The sequence below is a fragment of the Diadema setosum genome, chromosome 10, assembly GCF_964275005.1.
Source record: "Diadema setosum chromosome 10, eeDiaSeto1, whole genome shotgun sequence".
NCBI lineage: Eukaryota > Metazoa > Echinodermata > Echinoidea > Diadematoida > Diadematidae > Diadema > Diadema setosum.
Window position 1 is genome coordinate 39,803,078 of NC_092694.1, and position 24,689 is coordinate 39,827,766.

Here is a 24,689-nt window from a genome sequence, read left to right on the forward strand (position 1 = left end):
AAATGAATAGTAATGATAATAAAATAAACTTGACTCACAATTTTTCTTCATCATGAAAGCATACATACATGTATTCCCATGGCTCCTCACTGTGGAAACAGTTAATTACTCTCTACGTGTCTATTGGTGGAAATAGATGGTGTGTGGGTGTGTGTCTGTTTTCTGTTTTTTTTTTCTTTTTGGCTGTTACTCACCTATAAATATAGCTATAGACCTATATAATTTTCACCAAGAATTAAAGTTTACAAAGACAACTCAACTTAGTTCCTCTATAGTTATCTGGATTTGTATTCTCATGCACAAATTATTAAAAATGTGAATAATCATAATTCCTATAAACTAGCTAGTAGGCCTACAAACACCACAAAAATTACACATTATAGGCCTATAGTTCTTTATTATATCATGCTTACAAAACATATGTGACAATATGTATAGGGGCCTAATTATTGATTGACATCATCATCATCATCATCAACATCAGTGTTTAGGCCCTCAGTGATATAATGTTGCTCGTTTCAATGCAATTTCACACAATTCTGTCATATCCCACCCCCCCCCCCCAAAAAAAAAACAAACAATGAAATATAACTTACACTTTTTTTCTTTTTTTTTCTTCTTACCGAATTAGTCCCCACAGATGCCCAATAGAAAATGAATCGTCACAGTAAGGGAATTAAGAAAGAAAGAAAAAAACAAACAAACGGTGAGATGATCTGATATTTTACTGCGCATTTGCAAATAGGAATCATAATATGGATTTGCTCTCATGATCTGAATTTATTTGTTTTGCTTAATTGCCCATTATGCCACTAGAGCGCTCATTTGCTGACAATAGCAGCTCTGAGCTAAACTAATATTTGAAATAAATTTCAATTCAATTTCAATTGAATTGAATTGAATATTGAATTGAATTGAAATTGAATTGAAATTTATTTCAATTCAATTACTTTTTTTTTCTTTTTTCTTTTTTTACCGAATTAGTCCCAACAGATGCCCAATAGAAAATGAATCGTCACAGTAAGGGAATTAAGAAAGAAAGAAAGAAAAAAAAAAAAACCTGGTGATGCTGATTTTACTGCGCATTTGCAAGTATAGGAATCACATGGATTTGCTCTCATGATCTGAATTTATTTGTTTTGCTTATAATTGCCACTAGAGCGCTCATTTGCTGACAATAGCAGCTCTGAGCTAAACTAAAATTTGAAATAAAAGAAAAAGGAAGAGTACAAATTTTAATCCTATTGTGAGGGTTGTTCACTTTTTGTGGCAAACGTCCACATTTGTTGAATCCAATTTAATTATTGGGTTAGAAAATCACACTCTACGAAGTACAGTAGTGGCCGAGTCGAAGCGGCCAGCGCGTTTTGTGACGTTGGCAGGCAGACTTAATACGCAACCTTTCACACATTGACACACGTTACTTCCGGTTGCAAGTGGGTGTACACAATCCTGACGAACTGCCACACCGGCCTCTCATTTCGTTCGGATATTTGTTCAGGCAAGGAGTGCAAGATGTCAAGATCACATTCTGAGAAAGACAAAAAACATCAAGAAAAATATCAGGCCATCTTATCGAGATTGCTGCGAGAGGAGGACAATAAATATTGTGTAGACTGCGATGCAAAAGGTAAGAAGGCCTAGTACGAACTTCCCTATTTACATGTAGGCTTTATCCTAACTGCATTGCAGCAATGGCATTAGATCTATGTGAACATAGTTTAGACTCTCTCTATGCGGCTGCTGCGGTGAACAACAGTGAATGCATGCATGGCTTCAGTTGAATCACATTCCCCGACCATGTGTCATGCATTTGAGGCGGAGATGTGAGAATGAAATGCGATGTAACGATAGATTTGAAGCATATGTTACATGTGGGAACCAACACTAAGTGGTAGGCCTAAATTTACAGTAAAATTAGCCAGTTGTATTGGTCTACAAGTAAGTGAATAAAAGTGGTAGGGACCTATTTAACAGTATAACACTGCCTTTTTTTTTTTTTTTTTGCCTTATTTCAAATAATATAGTTGCCAAGTTGGGTGTCCAACACATCTAGCTAGTGTTTTTCTATCAATAGATACGTTAAATATCTCACAATTTGCCTGAAATTTTACTCACATGTAAAAGAAAAAATACTCTGAATTCACAGCACTCATTTAATTACGTAATTTGCGGTACCGGGTATACATTCCAAGATACTGTAACTGCTTCGAACGCGTGGGTTGTTGTTTTGATGCGCTCAGTTGCGCCGTATTTTGAAATCGTTGTTGCACCCCTACCCTCCATTGACAATACAGAGTGGTGTCTCTGTACAATGAAAACACAAACACAAATTTAAAGGGGATGGCTATAGTAACTGATCAGTGGGAATCAGTGGGAATGCTGGGGGATGATTGTTCCAATCCTTGTGGGATTCGTTTGAGAGTACATTATATATCTGTTGTTGTGTGAAAATTATTTGCTTCAGAATGGTCTCATATTCAAGTAATGTGCAGTTCAATGTTCCAGGTTAGCATGCCTGTACAGTGATGGGGCGATCATTAAGGTTATAACGGGCTGTTAACGATCGCCCCGTCACTGTAAAAAGCGCATTCTATTGAAATGTACAGCTGTAAGTACTATGTATGCAACGATGATGCATGTACAATGTACATTGTATCATGTACATGTGTACGTAGATACCAGGTATAATGCACACAAAAGTCAGATAATCTGTCTACAGCAGCCACCTGTCTATGACGGCCACTTTTTTTGTTCCCCTGGGTGGCTGCTACGTTGTATAGACAGGTTTGTCTGTACATGATTCCAAATGTTACATTTTTAACCAACAAATGACTTGCACCTCAATACTTGTTCAAAATTAGGATGAGTTGGTAAGGTGAAAGAATTTGCAGATTCATACAAAGGTTACAGCTGTACATGTGGCCTACACAAAACATTATTCTGTATGAAGAATTGTTTGAAAAAGGCTGCTTTTTAATACCGATAACATGTACATTGTAGATATTCTAGTATACTCAAAAACAATATGCCAATTAAACACAATTTTTATAATACTGCACACAGAACATGGTTTTCTTTTACACCCATCCTGAGGAAAAAGAGATTGATATATCATCGCTGGGGCGATGTACCTCGTATCTACAAAATGTCAAATGTTCAGGAAAGCCAAAAAACATGGCGGCCAAAGCACTGTGGCGAATGGGATAGCTTTCCTTTGACATGCCGTGGTGGCTTCATCTTTGGAGTAAGACAGTTGGGATTTGGACAGGACATGACTTAACCCGTTATTTGACCATTAATCAAAAAAACTCATTTTCACCAAAATTGCATATACAAGGTCTTATCACCCCAGCGACGATATGTTAATTAGTGAATCATAAGATGTTGTTGGTCAGGAAGGAAAATTCTTAATCCTGTGATTATATGCGAAACAATGTACATTGTACATGTCCCCACAAGGGGTTTGTGTTACATGTAAATGATTTGTGAAAACAAATTGAAATTGAATTTAATTGAAATTGAATTGACTTAGAGTGATTGCCTTGGTGTATTCAAGCAAATGACCTGCATGTAGAATCACCCTGTACAGACCAAACATCTAACAGGACAATTATTGCAACACCACCCTAGGATCATAGAACAGAAGATGTCAAAATTATTCTGAGATTGATATCAATTGTGCTTTTTCTTTCAGTCAGATATTATGGAGCAGTTATTTTCTTTGATTTTCTACATTTCATCTCATACTGTAGGACCAAGATGGGCCTCATGGAACCTGGGTATCTTCCTTTGCATACGTTGTGCAGGAATACATCGCAATCTAGGAGTGCACATATCAAAAGTCAAGTCAGTCAACCTGGATTCATGGACGGAGGAGCAAATACAAGTATGTTGAGATGTCGGAAAGTGATGCAGTGTAGGTCGTAGTCATCTTCTACAAAGTATTCTGTAGGCTTATTTCCTGTCTGTGTTTTCCAGCAACTCCCCCCCCCCCCCCATTAGTGTGTTTGTGAGTGTGTATGTGTGTTTAGTTGTTGTGGGGGGGGGGGGATAAAAGTCTCAAATAAAGGGTGGGATTGGAATTTTTAACTTTCTTCTTAAAATCAGCAGATATTTGTAGGAAAAGGGTTACTTTCTCAGAAGTTACCAGATTCTCAGAGTACGTACTTGTAAAGGCCAACTGGAAATAGCCCATGTGACCTTTGTGGGTCTCGTGATGAATGATCTCATAATACCAGTATGCTGACTGATTACTTCAGAAGATGGCACATGGCAGTTGAATTACTTTTAATACAAGTGACACATTTATCCAGCATCATTTGACCAGTGTCAATGTCTTTTCATTTCTCTTCTTTTGCAACAGAGTATGGAGAGTGTGGGAAATACACTGGCCAGGAAATACTACGAAGCCAATCTACCGTCCAGCTTTAGGAGGCCGCAGACAGACTCGTATCCTTCAGTAGATCAAATCTGGGAAACTGTCAGTACAAATGAGGTCAAATAATGACAGAGCTCTGAATGTTCTACAGTGTATATACTCTTTTTTATAAAATGTTTGTCCAAATTTTTCGCTCATTTATGAATAGGTTTAATGTTGTATAGAAGATTTGTTTTGTTTGTGCCTTTATGTACAAATGCCTTTTTTTTTGTGTCTTCTTCTTCGTGCAAAGTCTGGATGAAATGTAAAGAAGTGTAATAGACTGTGAGGCACTTTTTGTGAAACTGAGACAGAATGTGTGATAGAGTCATCTTACAAAAGCTCTACTGCATTCTAAATAATACAGTCAACTCTGCAAAAGTCAAATGTGCATATTCATGTTTATTAATGAAAATAAAAAGTTTTCATTCATATGCGTATAATCCTCTGTACAAGTCATTTTGTTGTTGCTATTGACTTATCACCTAAGTCCATCAATTTCTGAGGAAAATTTCAAAAAATTATTACATTTGCATACCTTAAGTCGAACTATGCCACAAAGTGTAATCATTCACTGTTAAAGTGCACCAATGAGACCATGCTTTTATTTTGTTTACACAAGTCTGCAGATGTGCCCGCCTGCCCCAGTTTAAAGTGTGAAATCCAGAGGGAGCATATTGTAAAGATATGAGACGGTCAAACAGGAATTCAAGAAACATAATATTTTGCTTACTTTTTTCTAGTACATACGTATGCTATTTCTCTTGACTGATTCTGTACCAGTCCCCTGGACAATTTCATAAGGGCAAAGTATGAGCACAAAAAATACATTGACAAGAACATGGCCCCTCCTGGAGCCACCAAGGTAAGTGTAATGCAAAGATTTTTTTTTTTCTCTCTCTCTCTCTCTCTCAAAAGTCCATGTGTGTGTATTCTTTATTTTCTTGTATTGATATTAAGTATTTTTTTTTTTTTTTTTAAGGCATAGTTAATGTGTCAAAATATGCAGGGAAAAAAATTGACATATAATGTACAATTTACATGTGAACAGCTGTAATCCTAGTGGGACCCAAAAGAAAAAAGACAGAAGAGAAGAAATGTTAATAGAGCAGGGATCTTTGAGCCCGTTTTGTCGTTAAACAAGGAAGTAAGTGACACCAGCTTTAATGGAGTATCTTTTCTGACAGATTTTGCAATAAAAAATGTATTAATCCAACTTTATACTCAGGCACATTTCTGCTTTATACTTCTTGCTATTATCATTATTAACTACACTTTCGTGTAAAGTTATCCTTAACTTTTAGTTTGTCTTAGATATCTTAATGCAAGAGAGTATCCCTATATGGGGGGGGGGGGGTACTTCAAATTTTAGAAAGAGCGGCTCCACTTTTCCCTAGTACCATTGAAGGCCATGGTTATTTGATTACTGGAAGGTGTAAAACTTGTAGGATGTATTATTTTTGTGGATGAAGAATGCTTTAAATATTTTTGTGTTTTATCATTTCTAGGTGAAGAGAGAAGACAAGGAAAACAGTCGAGACAGTGACAAGGAAAAGAGAAAAGTAAAAAAGGCAGAGAAAAATAATATTTCCATCCCAAGACCATCAGAAGTAAGTATGTAGTGCAGGTTATTATCATACATTTTAGTCTGTACTTCTTCAGACAAATGTAATTAAATTCACAATTATTTACCGTTAGCAAGGCTTTTAAGGTAATCACATGCTTACAGCATACATGTCCTTTAATATAAATCCCTTCAGAAAACTACTGTGCCATAGTGTTCACAGTAGCTACATGTCCAGTATACCACCCATCTAATCTCAAAACAGTTAGTAGTTAATTGGTGGCTAAGTATTGCCTGATACTGGAGAGTTCATTACAATTGTGCATACAAAATGTCCATACATGCTGAGACATTAAAAAAAAAAAAAACAACTTCAGACTATTCCTTTTTAAAGAATTCAAAGTTCAATTGTGGGATTATGACAATACCTCCGGACCGCAAACCAGATCCATTGATCCAGTGAAACTGTGTCACTTTCTATGTGCAGTCTGTAGATGGCACCCGAGAGGTATCTCTGATGTTTTTGGCAAGTATTCTAGCAATTGTTTTAAAACTTTTTGAACAAATTCATTGATAACAAAATTCCATTCAATGTTTATACAGTGGCCCAGCTTGACCCAATGTGAGGGCATCACACTAATCCATGCACAGTATACAGTGATTGTACAACTTTGTACATAATTTATAAAAACAATTTTCTGTCATATTCTTTGTCCAATCATCACTCCTAAGTTCACTGTCTGTCGCAAACACACACACACACACATCCACTTTATACACACACTACATACAGCTACATATCATAGCTACTGATGAATAGGCCTATAGAGGGAGAGTATGATGTGTCATTGGTATAAACTGTATGTGGGCAAGGTGACTCTCCATACTCACACTGTAGTGAATTTATGTATGAATTGTTGGGGGGGGGGGGGGGAAGCTGACAGTGCTCGATATAGCTGCCAGCATAATGACACTGTGCTGTGTAGTCCTGCAACTAGTAGAAATGTATACTGCCCAATGGCAAATATTTGGACTGCAATTGGCAGAATATGTGTAGGATTAAGCCTTTACTGACAGTTGTACATGCCATGGTGGAAATCGCCTGTGTGCCACATTATTCTGAGAAACCAACGTAGTCATGCGTTGGAAAAACAGTCTGGTTTTCAAATCTGTTTAACTTTTATAGACTTCAGTTAAGCTGGGAATATTGTGCACAAAGTTGTAGAGAAAATGCCAAGCTTTACTTTGATTCAAATTGTATGGCAAATCTATGACTGTTTTTCTTTCAAATGACCAGTAGCTACATTACTGAAAGGCATAATTTTTGCAAACAAACCTGTGGCAGGAACTTAAAATTTATGATCAAATCCAGTAGGGAACAATGCTTGCTACTCAATCACATGCATAAAATGCAAGCTATGTGTGAGAGGAACAGAATCTCAAGAAAGGCTTTCATTGTACTGTGCCATTTGGCAATTTATCGATCGGTTTGGGCGGTTTTGTGCGTATGAGCAGAATATGCGAAGTTGGCACGCCGTCGACTCAGTCGGTGTGCAAACTTGGCACACAAAGAGTTAATAAAAAAAGTAATCATTCTTCTATTGTATCCATTTGATTATTCTTATGGATTTAGATATCATTTTTAAGCATCAACGGGGCTCAGTGGAAGTGCTTCAGCCCAAATATGTCAGTTTGTAGTTTCAGTTAGTTTTAGAAAATATCATGTACAAAATTTGTTATACTGAGTGTCGTTGCACTCGGTGTTTCCACCAGTATCATAAGAAAGTAATCAAAATCATACAAATTTATGCTGAGATGGCTGTGAGGAGCTTGCCAGAAATGATAAGAGGATGGCATTTGAATGGCAAGATGTTTCTTTCTGATACCCATCTGGACTAATACGCGTGAGTCCTGCTTGTAGATTATAGTTCCTGTATGTCTCTTAGATGTATGCAGTGAAAACAAAATTATTTCTCTTCTCTTGATTCCTGCTGTAATGTATATCATTGCCAGATGTGATAGATTATCTGAGAACAGAAGGCTGTGCACTTTGAAAAAAAAATGAAAAGTGTGTTCAAAGATTTTGTTTACCTCTCTTTGATGGCACAAAGTGATTGGATGAGTAAAAAAAAAAAAAAAAAAATGTTGGTCTACATTTAATTGTATAGTGTACAGTTCCATTGATGCAATATATTTCAAAGTTTATGAGATGGTTTAACAGGCCAGAAATGTCACAGAAACATTATGAAAAGCTGAATAGTACACATACTTTTTACGAAAGTGCACTCTCATTAGGGATGAAGTGGGTTTACATGCTCTTATTCCAATTTTCTTCTCATTTCTTTATGAAATGACTCCTCCAATGCTTGTCTTATATTGGAATTATATTTCAGTATTTGTTATATTTTTCATTCATAGTTTTAGTTACTAGGACATTTCTGAGTTATCAAGCAAAAAGTGAATACATCAGATTTATTATTTTGAAAATTCAATGCATGAAACTAAAGGAAAAGTGTAGAATAGAATTACAGTGTAGTAAGTGTAAATTTACTTAAAGGTACCTTGCCAATTAAATCACTTTCAACAAATTACCTGGCATGGACTGAATACTTTCAGGAATCGAAAAGATGTTAGAGTGAAAATCATGACTAATACTAGCCATTGGTTGCTTCTAATCTAGACTGGTTACATGTTTGATGCTATTTGTCTGCTTACAGAACCTGGCTCCAGTAAGGAAACACCAGTCACCTGGGGTACAGACTCTTGCAGCCCAAGCTGCCACAGTCACGGCGGTACAGAGTGCTCCTACTGCTGCTGCTCCACCACCATCTGAGCCAAGGGCTGCAGCCCCCTCCTCAAATCAGCTCGACCTTTTTGGACTTGGTAACCATCCTTGTCTTTTCTTTCTTTACACTCTATGCCATGGAAGTCAACTCTATTGTGGGGTATGCACTCACTGGTTATAAATATGGATGATAATTTCTTGATTAATAATTGCATTTATAACTGAAAGAGAATACTTCATATGAACCAAACATTGTATCAGAAATGTCTTATGCATGATTAAGAGAAGATTTCAGTGTGTTAAGAATACCTCCCCTTGCCTTGTTTAGACAAATCCATATTTGGAACAGTTCTGTCAGGTACAGTGCTAATTTATTTGCAAGCTAATGTGAGCTCTTTACAATAGCTCATATGCAAAAAAAAAAAAAAAATTGTATCATTGTGTCATACCTTTAGAGGAAAGTTACCACAAGAGACTCTCAGCTAGTCATAGTCTGATGTACACATGTATAAACTAACATTTGAGTTGAATGCCAATTTTGCTGTGGAAATGCAGTAGATATTATATATTTTAACACATGGATTAACAAGTACTCCCAAGGGCACTGGCATACAAGGTAATGTGACATTATCGTTTCGTGACTTTTTTATTTGAAATCTTGCGCAACTTTTGGCACAAAATTTTCGAAGATCAAATCAAGCAGTATCAGGTCACATTAAAATTAAGGGTCAAAGGTCATCTAAAAGTAGAACATTCCACACATTGATGTGTGTATCACGCAGTGGACATTTTATAAACATTGTGAAAAACAATCCATTTCCCCATATAATAGTATATTTGCATTGTCTTTGTGGTTGTCATTTCCAGATTGTCAAAATAATACAAAATATAAAAAATAAACAATAGATTACAAAAGAAATGTAATCAAAAGAATACATAATAAATTCCAACAAAATCCTGGAAATACTATTTATACTTGAGAATTATTGTCGATATCTTCTCTGTTGCTTCATGTATCATTCAATGTTGAAAAGTGAAGTGTGGTTAATTTTGAATATTATGAAACTCTTAACTCTTTTTCTGGGGAAAATATAAAAAAAACAAAAACAGTAAAAATTACTGTTCTTTGGTACAATGTAACTGATATGGGCACCATTTGCATATTTGACATTTGATCATTAAAATGAAAACATGAATGTGTCACTAATACCTCAGTGTACCTTTAATGCAAAATTGTGCACGAACCGGACCATCGGTCACCATGAAACTTGGTTTGAAGTAGCCCAGTTAAAATTGGGTTCAATTTTCAAGGGCTTCTCGTGTGTTCAAGCCTATCACATTTTTTTCCCCCTATAAAATGATGCTTTCATGCATGATGTCTTCCACTTCTTCAATGAACAACAGATGCGCCAGCTTCAGTAGGAAATGGAGACCTTCTTGGTATGCACACACCTCAAAAGCCACCTTCCAACCAAATCTCACCTATCCACAATGCCAATCCTGCCCCAGCTGACAATGCAATAGAAGAGTCATTATTTGGCACAGAGACAAAGTCTACTTCATCAAAAGCCTCCAAGGAGTCTATCCTGGCTCTCTATGGTTCATCTGGCCAGTCCAGCCAACCTATTTATGGTGTTCCAGGTATGTATCAATCAGCCTATTTATGCTGTACTGGGTATTTATCATGCTATTATGTGAATTGTTTGTATGTCTGTGCACCCTTCATCTTGGTAGTCTCACCACAAGCAACTATCTTTCTTTAATGAAGTGAAGTATGATACACATACACATGGATCCTGTCAGGTCCTGTACTCTGATAGTGTTGCAACAAGGCCAGTCACATTTGTGTAATCAAATATTATGGAGGTATGGCATGGAATAAATGATGGAGGCAGATATCTAATGAAGATTTGGTTTCCACTTTACAGGAGGCATGTACATTCCATCACAGCAGAATCAAATGGTGAATGGCTACCCAGCCACAGGTGCAATACAGCAACAGGGTGGCATACCACAAGGTGGTATACCACAGCAGACGGGCATGCCACAACAAATGACCATGCAGCAGCCTAATACAGCATACCCACAGGCCAACAACTTTGGTGGTATGGGCATGATGGCACCACCTCCACACCAAGGCATGATGGCAGGGCAAGGAATGATGGGTAATCCAAGTGGCATGATGGGAATGTACAACCCTAACCAGGGACACTTACAGCAGCAACAGCAGAACATGTACTTACAACAGGTGGGTGAAAGTAGCTGTGTTTCTTCATATTAGATATATTAATTTGCCGTAGACAATGCGTCTCTGATGAGAAGTTGTCATAACTTGTAATGATATCACATGGTGATACTGTAAAATGTCGTGCATGAGGTGAATCCCAAAGTTCAAGAAAAGAGAAAGTTAGTGTGTGACTTGTTCTGTGCTCCTGATGCAAAGTCATGTCTTTATCTCCAGCTTAGGGTTAGAGTAACTGAATGAAAATAAAAAAGGTTACATTGTACATTTACTGTTACCATCAGCAGCTCCTCTCTATCTCTCTCTCTCTTTCTCCTTCTCCGTCTTCTTCTTCCTTTGCTTCTTCTTCTGTCACTCATCCCCAGCATTTGTAGAGGGATGCAAGACCTTAGCTGACTGACGGGCTGCAGAAATAGTGAAAGACACGTTTCCCATTAGAATTCATGTTTCTGTGTATCAAAACTTCCACAATATCAAATGACTGGTACAAATGTACATGTGGAATGTTTAATTAACAGTCTCAACATTCTTTGCTTTCTATAGTCAGCAGCTTATCAGCAACTTATTATTTTTTTTTCTCGCATGATTTTCTTTTAGCTGTTTGAAGGTTTGAAAGATAATATAAAGTTTTGGTACCTCAAAAGTTTCCCGAATTTCCTTGTCTTAGTTTGTGTTTCAGGTTAAAGTACCTTTCATATAACTAACACTGTGAGACTTACTCGCCCCAAAGTGCTCTCATGTCTTAGTAATCATGCAATAATGGTTTCGTACCAGAGCCGCCGCCGTACGGCAGCGAGGTAGTACACGTATTGTACGAAACCATTATTGCATGATAACTGCGACCAGCAGCGTGCAGCCCCATACGCATACTGAGTAGCTAACTGCGACCAGCAGCCCCATACGCATAGCTGAATGGGGCTTCGCATTGTAGCTTACAGGATCATTACAGATTTAGTATCGCGGGTAAATGTCAACTTAAAATCCAAAAATTTCTTCAATTTGAAGACTTACCAGTTAAGTTGAAGTATTGAAAACAGGCTTCGGGCAACGTTTGGTTTTGCCAATAGTCCCTTTCTGTTCAAATTGATGACTGAATGTGACTCGGTCGAGAGGACCTTGGGAGAGCTACACTGAATTGACGGCCAGCGCATGCGCACACAAACATCTTATCCGTTCATGGATTAGAAATTTGTTCGCATGTGATGTGTGCGTATGCGCTGGCCGTAGTAATCAGTGTATGTAGCTCTCCCAAGGTCCTCTCGACAGAGTCACATTCAGTCATCAATTCGAACAGAAAGGGACCATTGGCAGAACCAAACGTTGCCCGAAGCCTGTTTTCAAGACTTCAACTTGATTGGTAAGTCTTCAAATTGAAGAATTTTTTGGATTTTAAATTGATATTCACCCGCGATACTAAATCTGTCATGATCCTGAATGCTACAATGCGAAGCCCCATTACGCTATGTGTATGGGGCTGCTGGTCGCTATGCGTATGGGGCTGCTGGTCGCAGTTAATTGCATGATTACTAAGAAATGAGAGCACTTTGGGGCGAGTAAGTCTCACAGTGTTAGTTATATGAAAGGTACTTTAACCTGAAACACGGAAATTCAGGGAAACTTTTGAGGTTAAACTTTTTATTATCTTTAAAGTTTACAGATTTTGTTAAATAAAATGGTTAAATTGGGCATGGCTCCTTTCACTACATTCACTGCAGTCATTAGGACACACTTCTCTACTACAACAAAAATCATTCAAGGACAGTTGGTGATCCTGCAGTGCTTACTTATGCAAAAAGTTCATACCCACTTTTTGTATTTCCCTACTAGACAACAATGTGTCATGTACATGATTTTTTTTTTTTTTTTTTAAATTTGTCAATTCATCATACATTATCAAACTGCTTTGCTGTTATACACATCGTATCCCTTCAAACAAGACGTGATATGAAATGTGTTGTATACTAGGTGTAGATGGTTGCAAAAATGCTCTCAACCTTTCATGAGTCAAGCTCGGCTAGTGATATGATTAATCGTGGTAATCACATCATGTCATATGACCACCAACATAAATTAACTCTGCTTATCACCAATGCCTCTGAGCTATATGAGCAGTGACATCACATTATCCATTAACACAACTATTAATTTTTCCTTGTTCTCTTTGTTTTTGTTGATGATAAAAAAAGAACTAAGTCAGTTTGTTGCCAATGTCATGAAATTTAATGTTTATTACTCACTCTTCCCTGCTGGGAAAAAACTTATAACTTTTCTTAAGAATGATCTCTTTTCTTTGGGGGAAAAAAATAAAAAAAGCAAGATTGTGAATAAAATAAAATGCAGAAATGTCAAATACAAACAGGGTTTCTTCCATGCAACATAAAGGTGGTGCTCCTTGAATCAGGAGTACTTACATGCCATTATTTTTCCTCATTTCATTCATATTCATGACTATTTGGTGCTAACGTCAGCTTTCATGAAGAAAGTTTGATTTGTTATTTCTTTTTTTCTACCTTGCCTTCATCATTGTGTTGATAAACAAAATCCAATAATGCAGAACGGAGCAAGAGTAGTTTGTTTAACAAATTAACCTTAACTACAGTAGGCCGGGGGCCCGAGGCCCCCCCTCTTGACGTTCCGCGTGATGTATCGCTATCGCGAAAAGCTATCGCCGCGATGTTTCATGACTTTTTTTTTTCTCGAGTCTCCCGCATCTTTTGACACCAAATTTGTGACGCCCGGGCATGCGGTTCCGAAGTTGCGCATAAATATGTACAATTGTACATGCATGTCAGACCAAAAATTGCTCAAGAACGTGAATTCGTGTACAATTTCAATGCAAACTGTACTTACAGGCAAATTTCATAAAAGCATGATTATTTGGGGGTTTTATTGATTAAAATCAATCAGTAACATATTTTCTTGTTTGGAACAATGTCGCGGACAAATTTCATCGAAAAAACAATGAAAAACAAAGTTGAAAAAACAAAGAAATACATCAGAAATTCAAGGGACTGTACAGTACTGGTTGAGGTGGGGATTCATGTTTTGAACATTCTCAAGTGAGATAATGAGAAACCTTTTATGAAATGTGAAAGAGCATGTAATTTTAAGAAGGATTCAACGTTTATTTGATGAAAATTGGTTTTCAAATGGCTGAGATATCCAAAAAAGTGACAATAATAAAAGGCGACAGGCCCCAACTTTATTAGGATCTCTTTGTTTCACCTTGTTTTTGGATATCTCAGCCATTTCAAAACCGATTTTCATCAAATAAACTTTTGATACCCCCTTAGAATTACATGCTCTTTGACATCTCATAGAGTGGTTTCTGAATATCTCGCAAAACGTTAAAAGCTAAATCCTCACCTCGACCAGAACTGTACACACCCTTTAAGAAATTTTTCCGATGGCACAATTTTTTTTCCTCTTACATTTGCTAAGGACACTAAAAAGAATATTTACACAAAAGATGTGCCTGTTCTGAGGTTTATTTAGTGATTTATACCAAATTGCCTGATTTCATGCATCATTATGCATAAATTAGCATAATTTTGCTAAATGATTAAAAAAAAAAAATTAACTTGATGGTACTTTAGATTACGTCATAGGTAATGTGTGTGCCAATTTTCGTCGCGATCGTGCGGTCAATGGCCGAGATCTGGGATGGGGGGCCTTGGAGGCCCCCTTCCCCCCAGCTTTATCATCTACTTAAATAGCCCGGCCTAGTTAGGGTTAAGTCACACAGATAAGATCTAAAATCTCGCGAAATTATTAAATACTGGGATTAAAAAGCATATAATTCTTCTACCTTAACATGACGCAAAATGTAGTGATAGTGCAAATATTGTGCCATAGAGTATGCTTTGAAGCGCCCTATGCAGAAACTCCCAAATAAAAATGTGTTTGTATCTAAAGACTAGAATCGCTTAGATTTATACCTGGTCCAGTGCTGTACAGAAAGCCACACACTTGTAGGGCCTATAGACCATGCAATTTGTAAAACTGTTTTTCTTTTCTTAAGCTGTATTAATTTATTACCATTGGATATGCACAGTACTTTTTTTTTTTTGCCACCTCATAATCAATAAGCAGTGGAGGAAGCAGCACCACAATTTATTTTTCTCACATTAACATATTCCATGATAACAGAACTCTTGCTATCTGTTTGACACCTCAGTTCTCATTCACACCATTGATATTGCAGTGCTGTGTGAAGTGGCCGCATGTAATATGATGAGACATATCTTTTCTGTTTCTCATCACTAAAGAGTGCCAAACTAACCACATCTTAATTTTCATAAAATGTTATCACCACTCAATTGCAGCAACAACAACAACAACAGCAACAAGCTCAGGCCCAAGCTCTCCAACAGGTTTGCAAGCTAACACATCCCTCATTATTTATGTTGTATCCATTGTATTCCCATAGCTATGTATACCATACTGTTGTAGGCTTTCTCGTCTTGCATGTTTCTAGTCTCTTTGGTATTGTCAGAATATGTTCAGAGTCTTACCATATGAACTGTGTATTGTGATACTAAATGAATCTGGGAAAACCTTTGAAAAGACAAAAATAGAGAGACAGTAATGCGTTGTCAGTGTTGATGTAAGGTTTACGCTGTCACTTAGAGTATGATGGATCAAAGCCATGTAGTGAGTGTGTGGTATGAGGTTGATAATGAGAATAGTAACGTTACAATTTTTTTTTTATTAATGTTCTCAGATTTTCATTGTGTAGAATTATATTGTTATCTGTACCATAACCCATTGCTCCCTGTACATTGAAAGTGCAACCTGCCAGATAAACCTTTGAAACAGCCAATTTGAATGGAGTAAAGTAGCAGTACATTTGCTGTCATTCCTACATATATATTATATATATGCCATGTATATTTCATGAATTTGAGATAGTATCGAAAGACAATTTGATGAATGGGTAAATTTGCAATGGAGAACCATGCTGATGGAGTAAACTTGTTTATGTAGTCGGTTTAATAAAATAATGTCCCTCTGTGGAGGACACAAAACATTTAAATTTTGATATGTGATGCAATAGTTTCCAAATGTTGATTTTTATGCCTCCGCCACGAAGTGGTGCCGGAGGCATTATGTTTTCTGCCATTTTTAAATACAGATATTTTACCATACTGAAATTACACTTTTTATGCCTCCGCCATGAAGTAGTGCCGGAGGCATTATGTTTTCGGGTTGTCCGTCCGTCCGTACGTACATCCGTACGTACATCTGTACGTACGTCCGTCCGCACGTCCGTCCGCATTCGTTTACGCGATAACTTGAGTAATATTGACTGGAATTTTACCAAACGTGGTCCAAGTATAAAGTATGATAAGGCAATTACTTGATTATACATTTTGGGTGAAATCGGCCAAAGGCCAAAGGTCAAGGTCAAATCATGAAATTGTATTTGTTTATGCGATAATTCAAGACTGGATCGAGCAAATTTTACCAAACTTTTTTTAGAGGATGATGTATGATGGGACAATTACTTGATTAGTTTTTTTTTTTAAATCGGACAGAGGTCAAAGGTCAAAGATCAAGGTCAAATCCTAAAATTTATCTGTTTACGTGATAACTCAAAACTGGATGAAGCGGCTTTCACCAAACTTGGTCTAAGGATGATGTATGATGGGACAATTGCTGTAGTTGAGTAGATTTTAGTGACATTGGCAAGAGGTCAAAGGTCAAAAGGTCAAGGTCAAATGCTAAAAATGTTGCTATTTCAGCCATACAAGTTATTGTATCTATGCAATGCCCGAAGGTATTTTCTTGAAACTTAGTGTAGACATGTACTACTGGTAAAGATTCACCAGAGTGGGTTTCATGTCATAAGGTCAAAGGTCAAAAGGTCAAAGGTTAGGTGAAAATGTTACCATTTCACTTTTCTTGCAAATGGTTCAATGTATTTTCATGGAACTTGGTACAGTGTACATTATGAATATACTGACTGGCAGGGATTATCTAGGGAATTTAGGGGTCATGGGGTCAAAGGCCAAGGTCAACTCCTCAAAATTTTACTATTTCCCTCATTTATATACTAGTAGAGTATGCAATTCTTGCTTTATTAGTTTTAAAACTTTATATATACATGTATTACCTAATGGAGATTCTCTGGGAAATTTCCAGCCAGAAGGTCAAAGGTAAAAGGTTGAGGGTCAAAGGCCAGGTTTAAATGCAAAAAAAAAAAAAAAATCTATTTTGTACTGTAATTACACTCTTTCTTCATACTTTGAGAATTACTCAATGCACAAACTTATAAAAGGGTCGGTCAGAAGTCAAGTAAAAATCCTCAATTCCCCAAATATGTGTACCTGCACTCTTAGACAATTATAGCAAACCCAGTTCAAGGAAAGTGAACATTCAAGTTATTTCTGACAAACCTGTCATTTCAGTATTTTGCCAGTTATGTGAAACTGTCATTACACATTGTGAAGACATTGTACTATACACCTATTGGGAGAATCATGCATTATGGCGGAGGCATCAGTCGCCATAGCGACATTTCTAGTTTCTCTATACCTTGTAAATTACTGAGTGCATAAACTTATAAAAGCTCCAGAAGTCAAGTAAAAATCCTTAAATCCCCAAATACCAGCACTCTGACAATTTAGTCATTCATCTAGTTAAACCTAGTTCAAGGAAAGTGAACTTTCAGCACATTTGTGTCAAACTTGTCATTTTAATATTTTGCCAATTATGTGAAACTGTCATCACACATTGTCAAGACATTGTACAGTATTCATCGCATAATCGGGCATCTGATAATCGGGAACCTCGCTTAAATGACATACACTTCCCAGAAACATTTCCAATGCACGTTATTTTCACTGGATAATCGGGCGGGGACCTCTGATAAACGGGACAATTTTTCTTCAAGCGATCTTTGATTTTGTTGATATTTTACACAAAAAATCTACCAAAATACCACAACAATATTTCAAAGATTCCCTATCAGTTGTCGTTTACATCAACCTACAAAGCAAGCTTCGGACTGGTGTGTTTTGACCTCCATCCATCCAGTACACATACATTTCAGCTCGCTGCCCGCCTTCGCTTTTCTGTACATGTGTATATATGGCGAGCTAGATCGCTACATATTGACAACACATGTACAGTGCAGTGATCGCGGTATGTAAAGTAAACAATGAAGCCGTGATGATTGAATGATTGAAGGACTTTTCATTGACGTTCCCACATCAGTTCTGCGTAATCATTTCCCATGGTTGTGGATATGTATTTATACGGAACGCCCTACGTGTCCAAGAATTCTACGAATATAAGAAAGTGCTAGCTTTTAATCCACATATTTTGTGTTCGAAGAGAGGTGACAGAAGAAGAACCCGGTTGCGATTACTCTACATCATTGCGAGAATGCAGGGAGAGCTAGAGGGTCGCGCCGAGGGGAAGCGTGGTTGTGTATTCATGTACATGTACAGTACGTCAGTATATGCATGTGTGTGTGTGTGTGTGTGTGTGTGCGTGTGTGTGCACTACATGTACATGTCGTATGCCGTTAGTGTATGGTGAGTGCTCATCGCGAAATCGGGCACCCCGCTTAAAGGGGCCGTGTTTGCTACTCCCAACCTGTCCCGATTATGCGATGAATACTGTACTATAGACCTTATTAGGAGAACCATGCATTATGGCGGAGGCATACCAGTCGCCGTAGCGACATTTCTAGTTTAAATATAAGTTGATATGTGAAATTGGCAAAACAGAACGCATGTCTGCAAAATGTATAGTACATGCAGGGAAGTTTTAGTGTGTGGTATTGACTCACATGCTCCATACAGTAGATATATCTAGGACATCATTTTGTTGAAATTGAGACCTGTATCTTTTAGTTCATAATTCAAAAATTTCTGTTGAAGTATGGGATTGGAAGTCTGTAATGAGACAAGCTGTGCACATGAAGAAAAAAGGCTTTGTCATGAAGAAGACATGATAATTATTAAGAGCACAACTAAGTTTGTCAGGGCATCACATATCATGCTTCAAAGCCTGCCTCCTGCCTTTGCTAGATCCTTTGTGTGATCCTTTCAGTCACTATTAACTCTCATATGACCAGGGAGCTGGGATTTGTTGGGATGTTTGCTATGTATTTCCATGCCTGTAGACAGCTTTCTGTACATATTATAATAATTATTGCATATTGGCATCATATTTGAGCCAAACATGAGACCTGGTGAGCAATGGGTTAATCTAAAGTTAATGTCAATTGTATCTTGTGTATATGATATATCCTTGTTATATGGTCTTTACATTTGGTTGTCTTACACTGTACTTTGTTTCGTCCTTAACTTCCCCTGCACCCCACATCCAATCCTTATAACCCAAACCATGCTATCCCACAACCCCGTGCACCCTACCTCTTGCACTGAACTTGAAGGTACCCCTATCCACAATGCAGCAGCAGCAGCAGTATCAGTGGGAGCAGATGCAGCTCATGCATATGCAAGAGATGCAAATGCAGCAGCAGTACGATGTAATGCTCCAGGTTGGCTTAAAACAGCAAATTATGCATGCCTCATATCATTTTGCATTTGTACTCCAATATTTGATTAAACTCTGTTGCATTTCCTGACTTTCCTTAAGTGTATGTATTTCATGGGACATTCGCCGGTTAGTATACAAATTTAGAAAAAGCTTACCTGTGAACCAAGCACATTTTTTTTTTGGTCATAATCCATTTGATCATATTATTTCCCCTTTTTAGACCGATTTTCAATGCTCAGTGTACAGAGTTATCAGCAGATTTGTGGCATATACTGTATACATGTAATTGGGATTGAACTTGGTGTAATCTCATTGTCATCAGTGCATTTGAGTGAACTACTATTTAATTTATAGGAATCTCTTCAGAAATGTTACTATAAAGACTGGCTTAAATAGTCTAGCCATGCTAATTAGATGTCGGTGAAGGGGGGGGGGGGGGGAAGGAGGCTGTCCCCCAAACCAGAAATGCTCTTGAAATACTGTGCAATGTACATGAGAGAATGTACACTGTACTGTCAAGTTTGTTCATGACAGATCTGCAGTTGTTCCCCTTGGGTCTGGGACCAAATTAGGGACCAGATTTCACATTTGGGGAATGCATGGTCAAATCTTCTACAAGGTTATTGCCAGTATGAGAGACTATGCCATACCATACCCTCCTGGAGGTCCCCAAAGCTCCCTAAGTTTGATATAATATTCTTCTTGGGTAATAGTTTGCAAGAATATAGTTTGTATGTGGTAGGTGAACGTGCGATGCTCAGGTGAGTGCAAGTCCCACCAGTTGTCTTGTGTATTCATTAATTATTTTTTTTTTCCAGTTTAATACCAAAGTAGAATTGCATGAAAGAACATGTGTGAGAGTTAACCAATCAAAGGTATAGTTCATACAACACTTTTAATGGAGAGAAGATTGATTAAAATGCTAATACTTTGCCTAATGGACAATTAGATTTGAAGCTAAACCCAGGATGGATGCATTTTGTAAGAAAATGCAAGGTTTTCTAGCTTATATGTACTTCAATACGATGACCGAGTTGATAGCCAGGGAAAGGTGAGACATTGAGTCATTCAAGTGGGCCAAGGGTATACATTAATTATGGCATATTTAGGTTGGACCAAAAGATTTGTTTGATGACAGAGGACACCAAAAGAGAGAGAGGACAAAAGAAAATTAACAATCTGATCATGAAATATCAGCATGAGGAATCTTTGCTGCAATTCTCAAAATACTTGAAGTTGTGAGAAGAGTTTACTTTTGTGGTCTTTACAGATCTTTACAGAATTTAGAAATCATGTTTGGTTAAAATTTCAATTCTCTAGATTTCATGCATCAATGAAGGTAGTTCTCAGAATTTAATTAAACTGTTAAGTATTAAGACCAAAATGATTAGTCAGAGTGTAAATAATTGTGAGCTTGATGTCATTAAAACTTAATCCAAACATAATGCCAAAGTTTGTGTCATGTGATAACTTGAGAATAACTTGGAGACACAGTGCACTTTCTATGACACAGGCATGGTTATTACAACATTCAGATAATATAAAGTTCTGGTGCCAAAACCATTCACATTGAAGTCCATAGTCAGTGTAGAAAAAATTGTGTGTGAGCAAGGGGGTAGTGAAGTCTGTTGCCTAGTCAGAAGCTCATTGTGCATCAGATGAATAGAGAAGAAAATAGAAATGTGTTCATTATCACAAAACTTGAGATAGCATAAAGAGAACAGAACCAACTGCAGTTAAAAACAAATCAGTTGTTTATGAGTGAAATCAGAATATGTGTTAAGTAGTGTGGCCAGTATCTAAACACATCTTTGCATCATTCTCTGATAGATGTTTTATAGATGAGGTGTACATAAAGCACTGACATGTGACTTCACACTCCATTGTGTACGTCATGGGCATTTGGGTGTATCCATGAAATATTAGTTTCTCTTCATTACCCCTCTCTTTTGACATTAAACACATCAGCATTTAGTGCACAGTCCAATCAACATACCGTACATGTAGTATTCCTGTCAGTACTTTTGAGCACTGTGAGGTCTTTTTGCATGTATATTTCACTTTGCAGGTTTTCAATTTTGCACTCTCTATAGGTATCAATGTGAATTGCTGATATTGTCTTCTGTTAATTTTGAATCCACCCAAAAAAAAAAAAAAAAAAAATAGACAAAATGCTCACATGTCTTTTGCATTGTTGTTTTTTTTTTTTCTTCCTAATTTGCCTGTTTGATTGATGATGAAATTTTGATGATGAAATTTTGATGAAAAAATTAAAAGTGCCAGTCCCAAGGATGATGTTATTCTGGAAGACAAAGTGTGAATTTCATCCCTCTAGCACATTAATGACCTTAATAAGCCCAGCATGGCATCAATGTGTTGTCATATTTTTTTTTTCTTTAGCTAGAGGGCAATAATTCAAACATGAACTGTGTCATTATTATTTTTATTTTTCTTAATTGCTGCTCTGTCAAGATAGTCGGGCATATCTGCTTTAATGTGTCTTAGTTTATAATCTCACTCATTGGATGGTGGGAGACGTGAGGTTCTAAACAGTGGCAGTCTGTTGTCTGTCTCAAATTTCAAAGTGTAATCTAAAGACTCTTACAACAAAGATGTGCTCAGATGAGCACTTCAGACTCTTGGGTTTTGTTGTTTTGGTTTTTATTCAGGAAATGGTTTCATCCAAACTTATAGATGCATTGTGCAAACCTTCATGCCATGATTCTGGTTCCTTTCATTTCAAGTGTCTGTCAAACTTTGGGTATCTGCTATGGTATTCACTGTATTTTGTTTGTCCACAAAATCTATGTATTTTCCAATCATAGCCAAGCCTGTGTCATAATTGCATTGTATGAGCATACATGTCATGGTGCTGGTACGCGTATGGGACACGTCAATGTCAAATGTTATGTGTGGTTAATTTATAATTTGAAATGTCGGCTATATGATCCACAAAAAGCATTTCCTCGAGCTTACCTCCACCCTACTTTATATTTGTGACAGTATTTTGTAATGCAAATGTGTACAATTATCATGTGTCTAGTCTAAAACTGTACAATATACCACTAATACATTTTTTTTTCTCCTTTTCCCCTGCATTTATCCATTTTCGATGAAATGTGCTAATGAAATTTTCCCAATCGAAATTTTTAGATAGTGTTTCCTTTTTATCAATGAAGTATTTTTTTTTTTTTTTTTTGTGGTGTGCAGCATGCTACTATAGAGTCGCTCACATATGTCTTTGACTGAGTTACTTTGTGCAATTTTTTCTTGAAGTCTTCATGGCATGTAGGACAGAAAACTGTTGTATGGAAATTACATGCAGATAGCATAAAAAAACACAAGCAAATCTTATTTATCATAAAGCCCCTCATGCATTTGTTTGAAGTGTTGTGCCGCATTCAATTTTAGATTACTCCAGAGGTGGGAAAATAGTATCTGTTTGTTATTGGTAGTTATATTTCAGACATAGACAGGCAATTTTGAATTAATTTTCCTGAAAACAGATTGTGTCTTCTGATGCTGGTAGATTGGCAGCATGACGATGAACTTGGCTAAACTTATCATGAATCATCATAAATTGCTTCTTTGATTATTGTCTTCCCGTCATAGGTGCAAGCACAAATGCAGAACTTGCGTGTTGGAGGTGGGGGCACTCCTCAACAAGCAGTCCAGCAGCCAACAGGGGGAGGTTGGGGCATGCCTAGCAACCCTCCTCAGGCCAGCATGCAGGGGAGTTTTACAGCTACACCTTCTGGGATAGGAGCAGCAGCCAATGGTGGAATGGGATGGAACACACCAGGAATGTCAGGTCAAACATTGAGTACCCAGCTCTGGAAATGATAGCTGGAGCTGTACAAATGGAAGTTAAATTGAGTCCAAGGAGTTCTTAGTGTGTTTTCTACCTGTTTCTCTGGAACAGCCATTTCATGGTCTACATGCAAAATATTTACACACTTTATGTTGTAACATACATGTAGCATGTATACTTACCAGCCATGCACTTTCAAAGGAACCACCTCAAAGTTTGTCCATTAACATAATTAAAAATACATGTTGAGCTTCCTGCTTGAGTTATGTCAATCAGGGCTTCAGTTACAGAGACCATTAAGAGTTTGCAAAATTATATAACCTGCTGCATATTATAACAGCTGTGAAAACAATGTTACATGTGTATGATAGGTTTATATCAGCACCATTGCTTAAGTGCTGCTAGATATTAAATGGTGCCAGGTACTGAACTCTTTAGGGCCTACGTATGTGCCACATTCGCACGATTGACTTATTCAATGGCATGGAGATGCCAAGGTTGGATATTTTGTTAAAACGCACAATCCCGCCAACCCGATTGATAAATCGCCAAATGATACAGTACAATGACAGTTTCACTTGTTGTTCCATTTCTCACATAGATAGTTTGCATTGCATGGTGATTGAATAGGGGTATTCCATAGGGGTTCTTTGTATACAAGTACATTCTAATTTTCTGTCACAGTTGTGCACATGCCTGCAAAAATCATGCCTCCCAGACCAGAACGATAATGTAACTACTGACAATATGCAAGGAAAATAATCATGATAGCTTTGTCGTAAAATTGACATCACAGCAAAGCCTTGAATTTTCTCTCCAATTTTCCTCACTGCATGTCTGGCATAATGTTTCTGTAAAAAGTTACATGGCTGTGAGAAACCGAATGCTTTCTAGAAGTACTTATGCACTGTGTACTGAGAATAATGTGGCACATGGGGTTTACACAGTAGCACAGAGTTAAACTGACGTTGGTAGAACTTGTACTGCATATCAAATTATTTAGAATCACAGTTGCACTAAATGCTATACTGTATTGCTATGTTCGTATCAGATACTTTTTTTTTCTTTTTTTTTTTTGTTGGTATGGTGCCCAGTAGTGGGCAGTGATTGCCTATGTATTAAAGATAGGTATATGTAATATAATATCTGAATTTCATAGCCTGGGAACATGGTTATCATCAGTGTTGCGGAGTGCACTTTGTGATAAAACAGTTGTGAATATAATGCATCAATCAGGAGCTGAAACTACTGTAAAAGTGGATATTTTTACCTAAGTATTTTTTTTTTTTTTTTTTGCACTGGGCTGGGTAAGATGAATTTTGTATATTTTTAATTCTAAGGAATCAAATTAGA

The 24,689-nt window shown here is 37.2% G+C and overlaps 1 protein-coding gene across 1 annotated transcript; it reads left to right on the plus strand.

The window, feature by feature from the left end:
- The first annotated feature begins 1,460 nt into the window (after positions 1-1,460).
- Positions 1,461-23,752, plus strand: LOC140234242 (stromal membrane-associated protein 1-like). Its single transcript, XM_072314303.1, has 11 exons — positions 1,461-1,630; positions 3,756-3,889; positions 4,367-4,452; positions 5,204-5,285; positions 5,929-6,030; positions 8,702-8,867; positions 10,174-10,410; positions 10,698-11,017; positions 15,337-15,384; positions 19,419-19,526; positions 23,138-23,752. Exons 1-11 carry the CDS (start codon positions 1,516-1,518, stop codon positions 23,366-23,368), a joined length of 1,629 nt encoding a protein of 542 aa, XP_072170404.1. The 5' UTR covers positions 1,461-1,515; the 3' UTR covers positions 23,369-23,752.
- Positions 23,753-24,689: the final 937 nt, after the last annotated feature.

Excerpts from the sequence above, each read along its gene's own strand:
- LOC140234242 (XM_072314303.1), top strand. The coding sequence starts at position 1,516 with ATGTCAAGATCACATTCTGAGAAAGACAAAAAACATCAAGAAAAATAT. Across the intron at positions 1,631-3,755 it reads TGTAGACTGCGATGCAAAAG|GACCAAGATGGGCCTCATGG; the intron begins GTAAGAAGGCCT and ends CTCATACTGTAG. Across the intron at positions 10,411-10,697 it reads ACCTATTTATGGTGTTCCAG|GAGGCATGTACATTCCATCA; the intron begins GTATGTATCAAT and ends TCCACTTTACAG.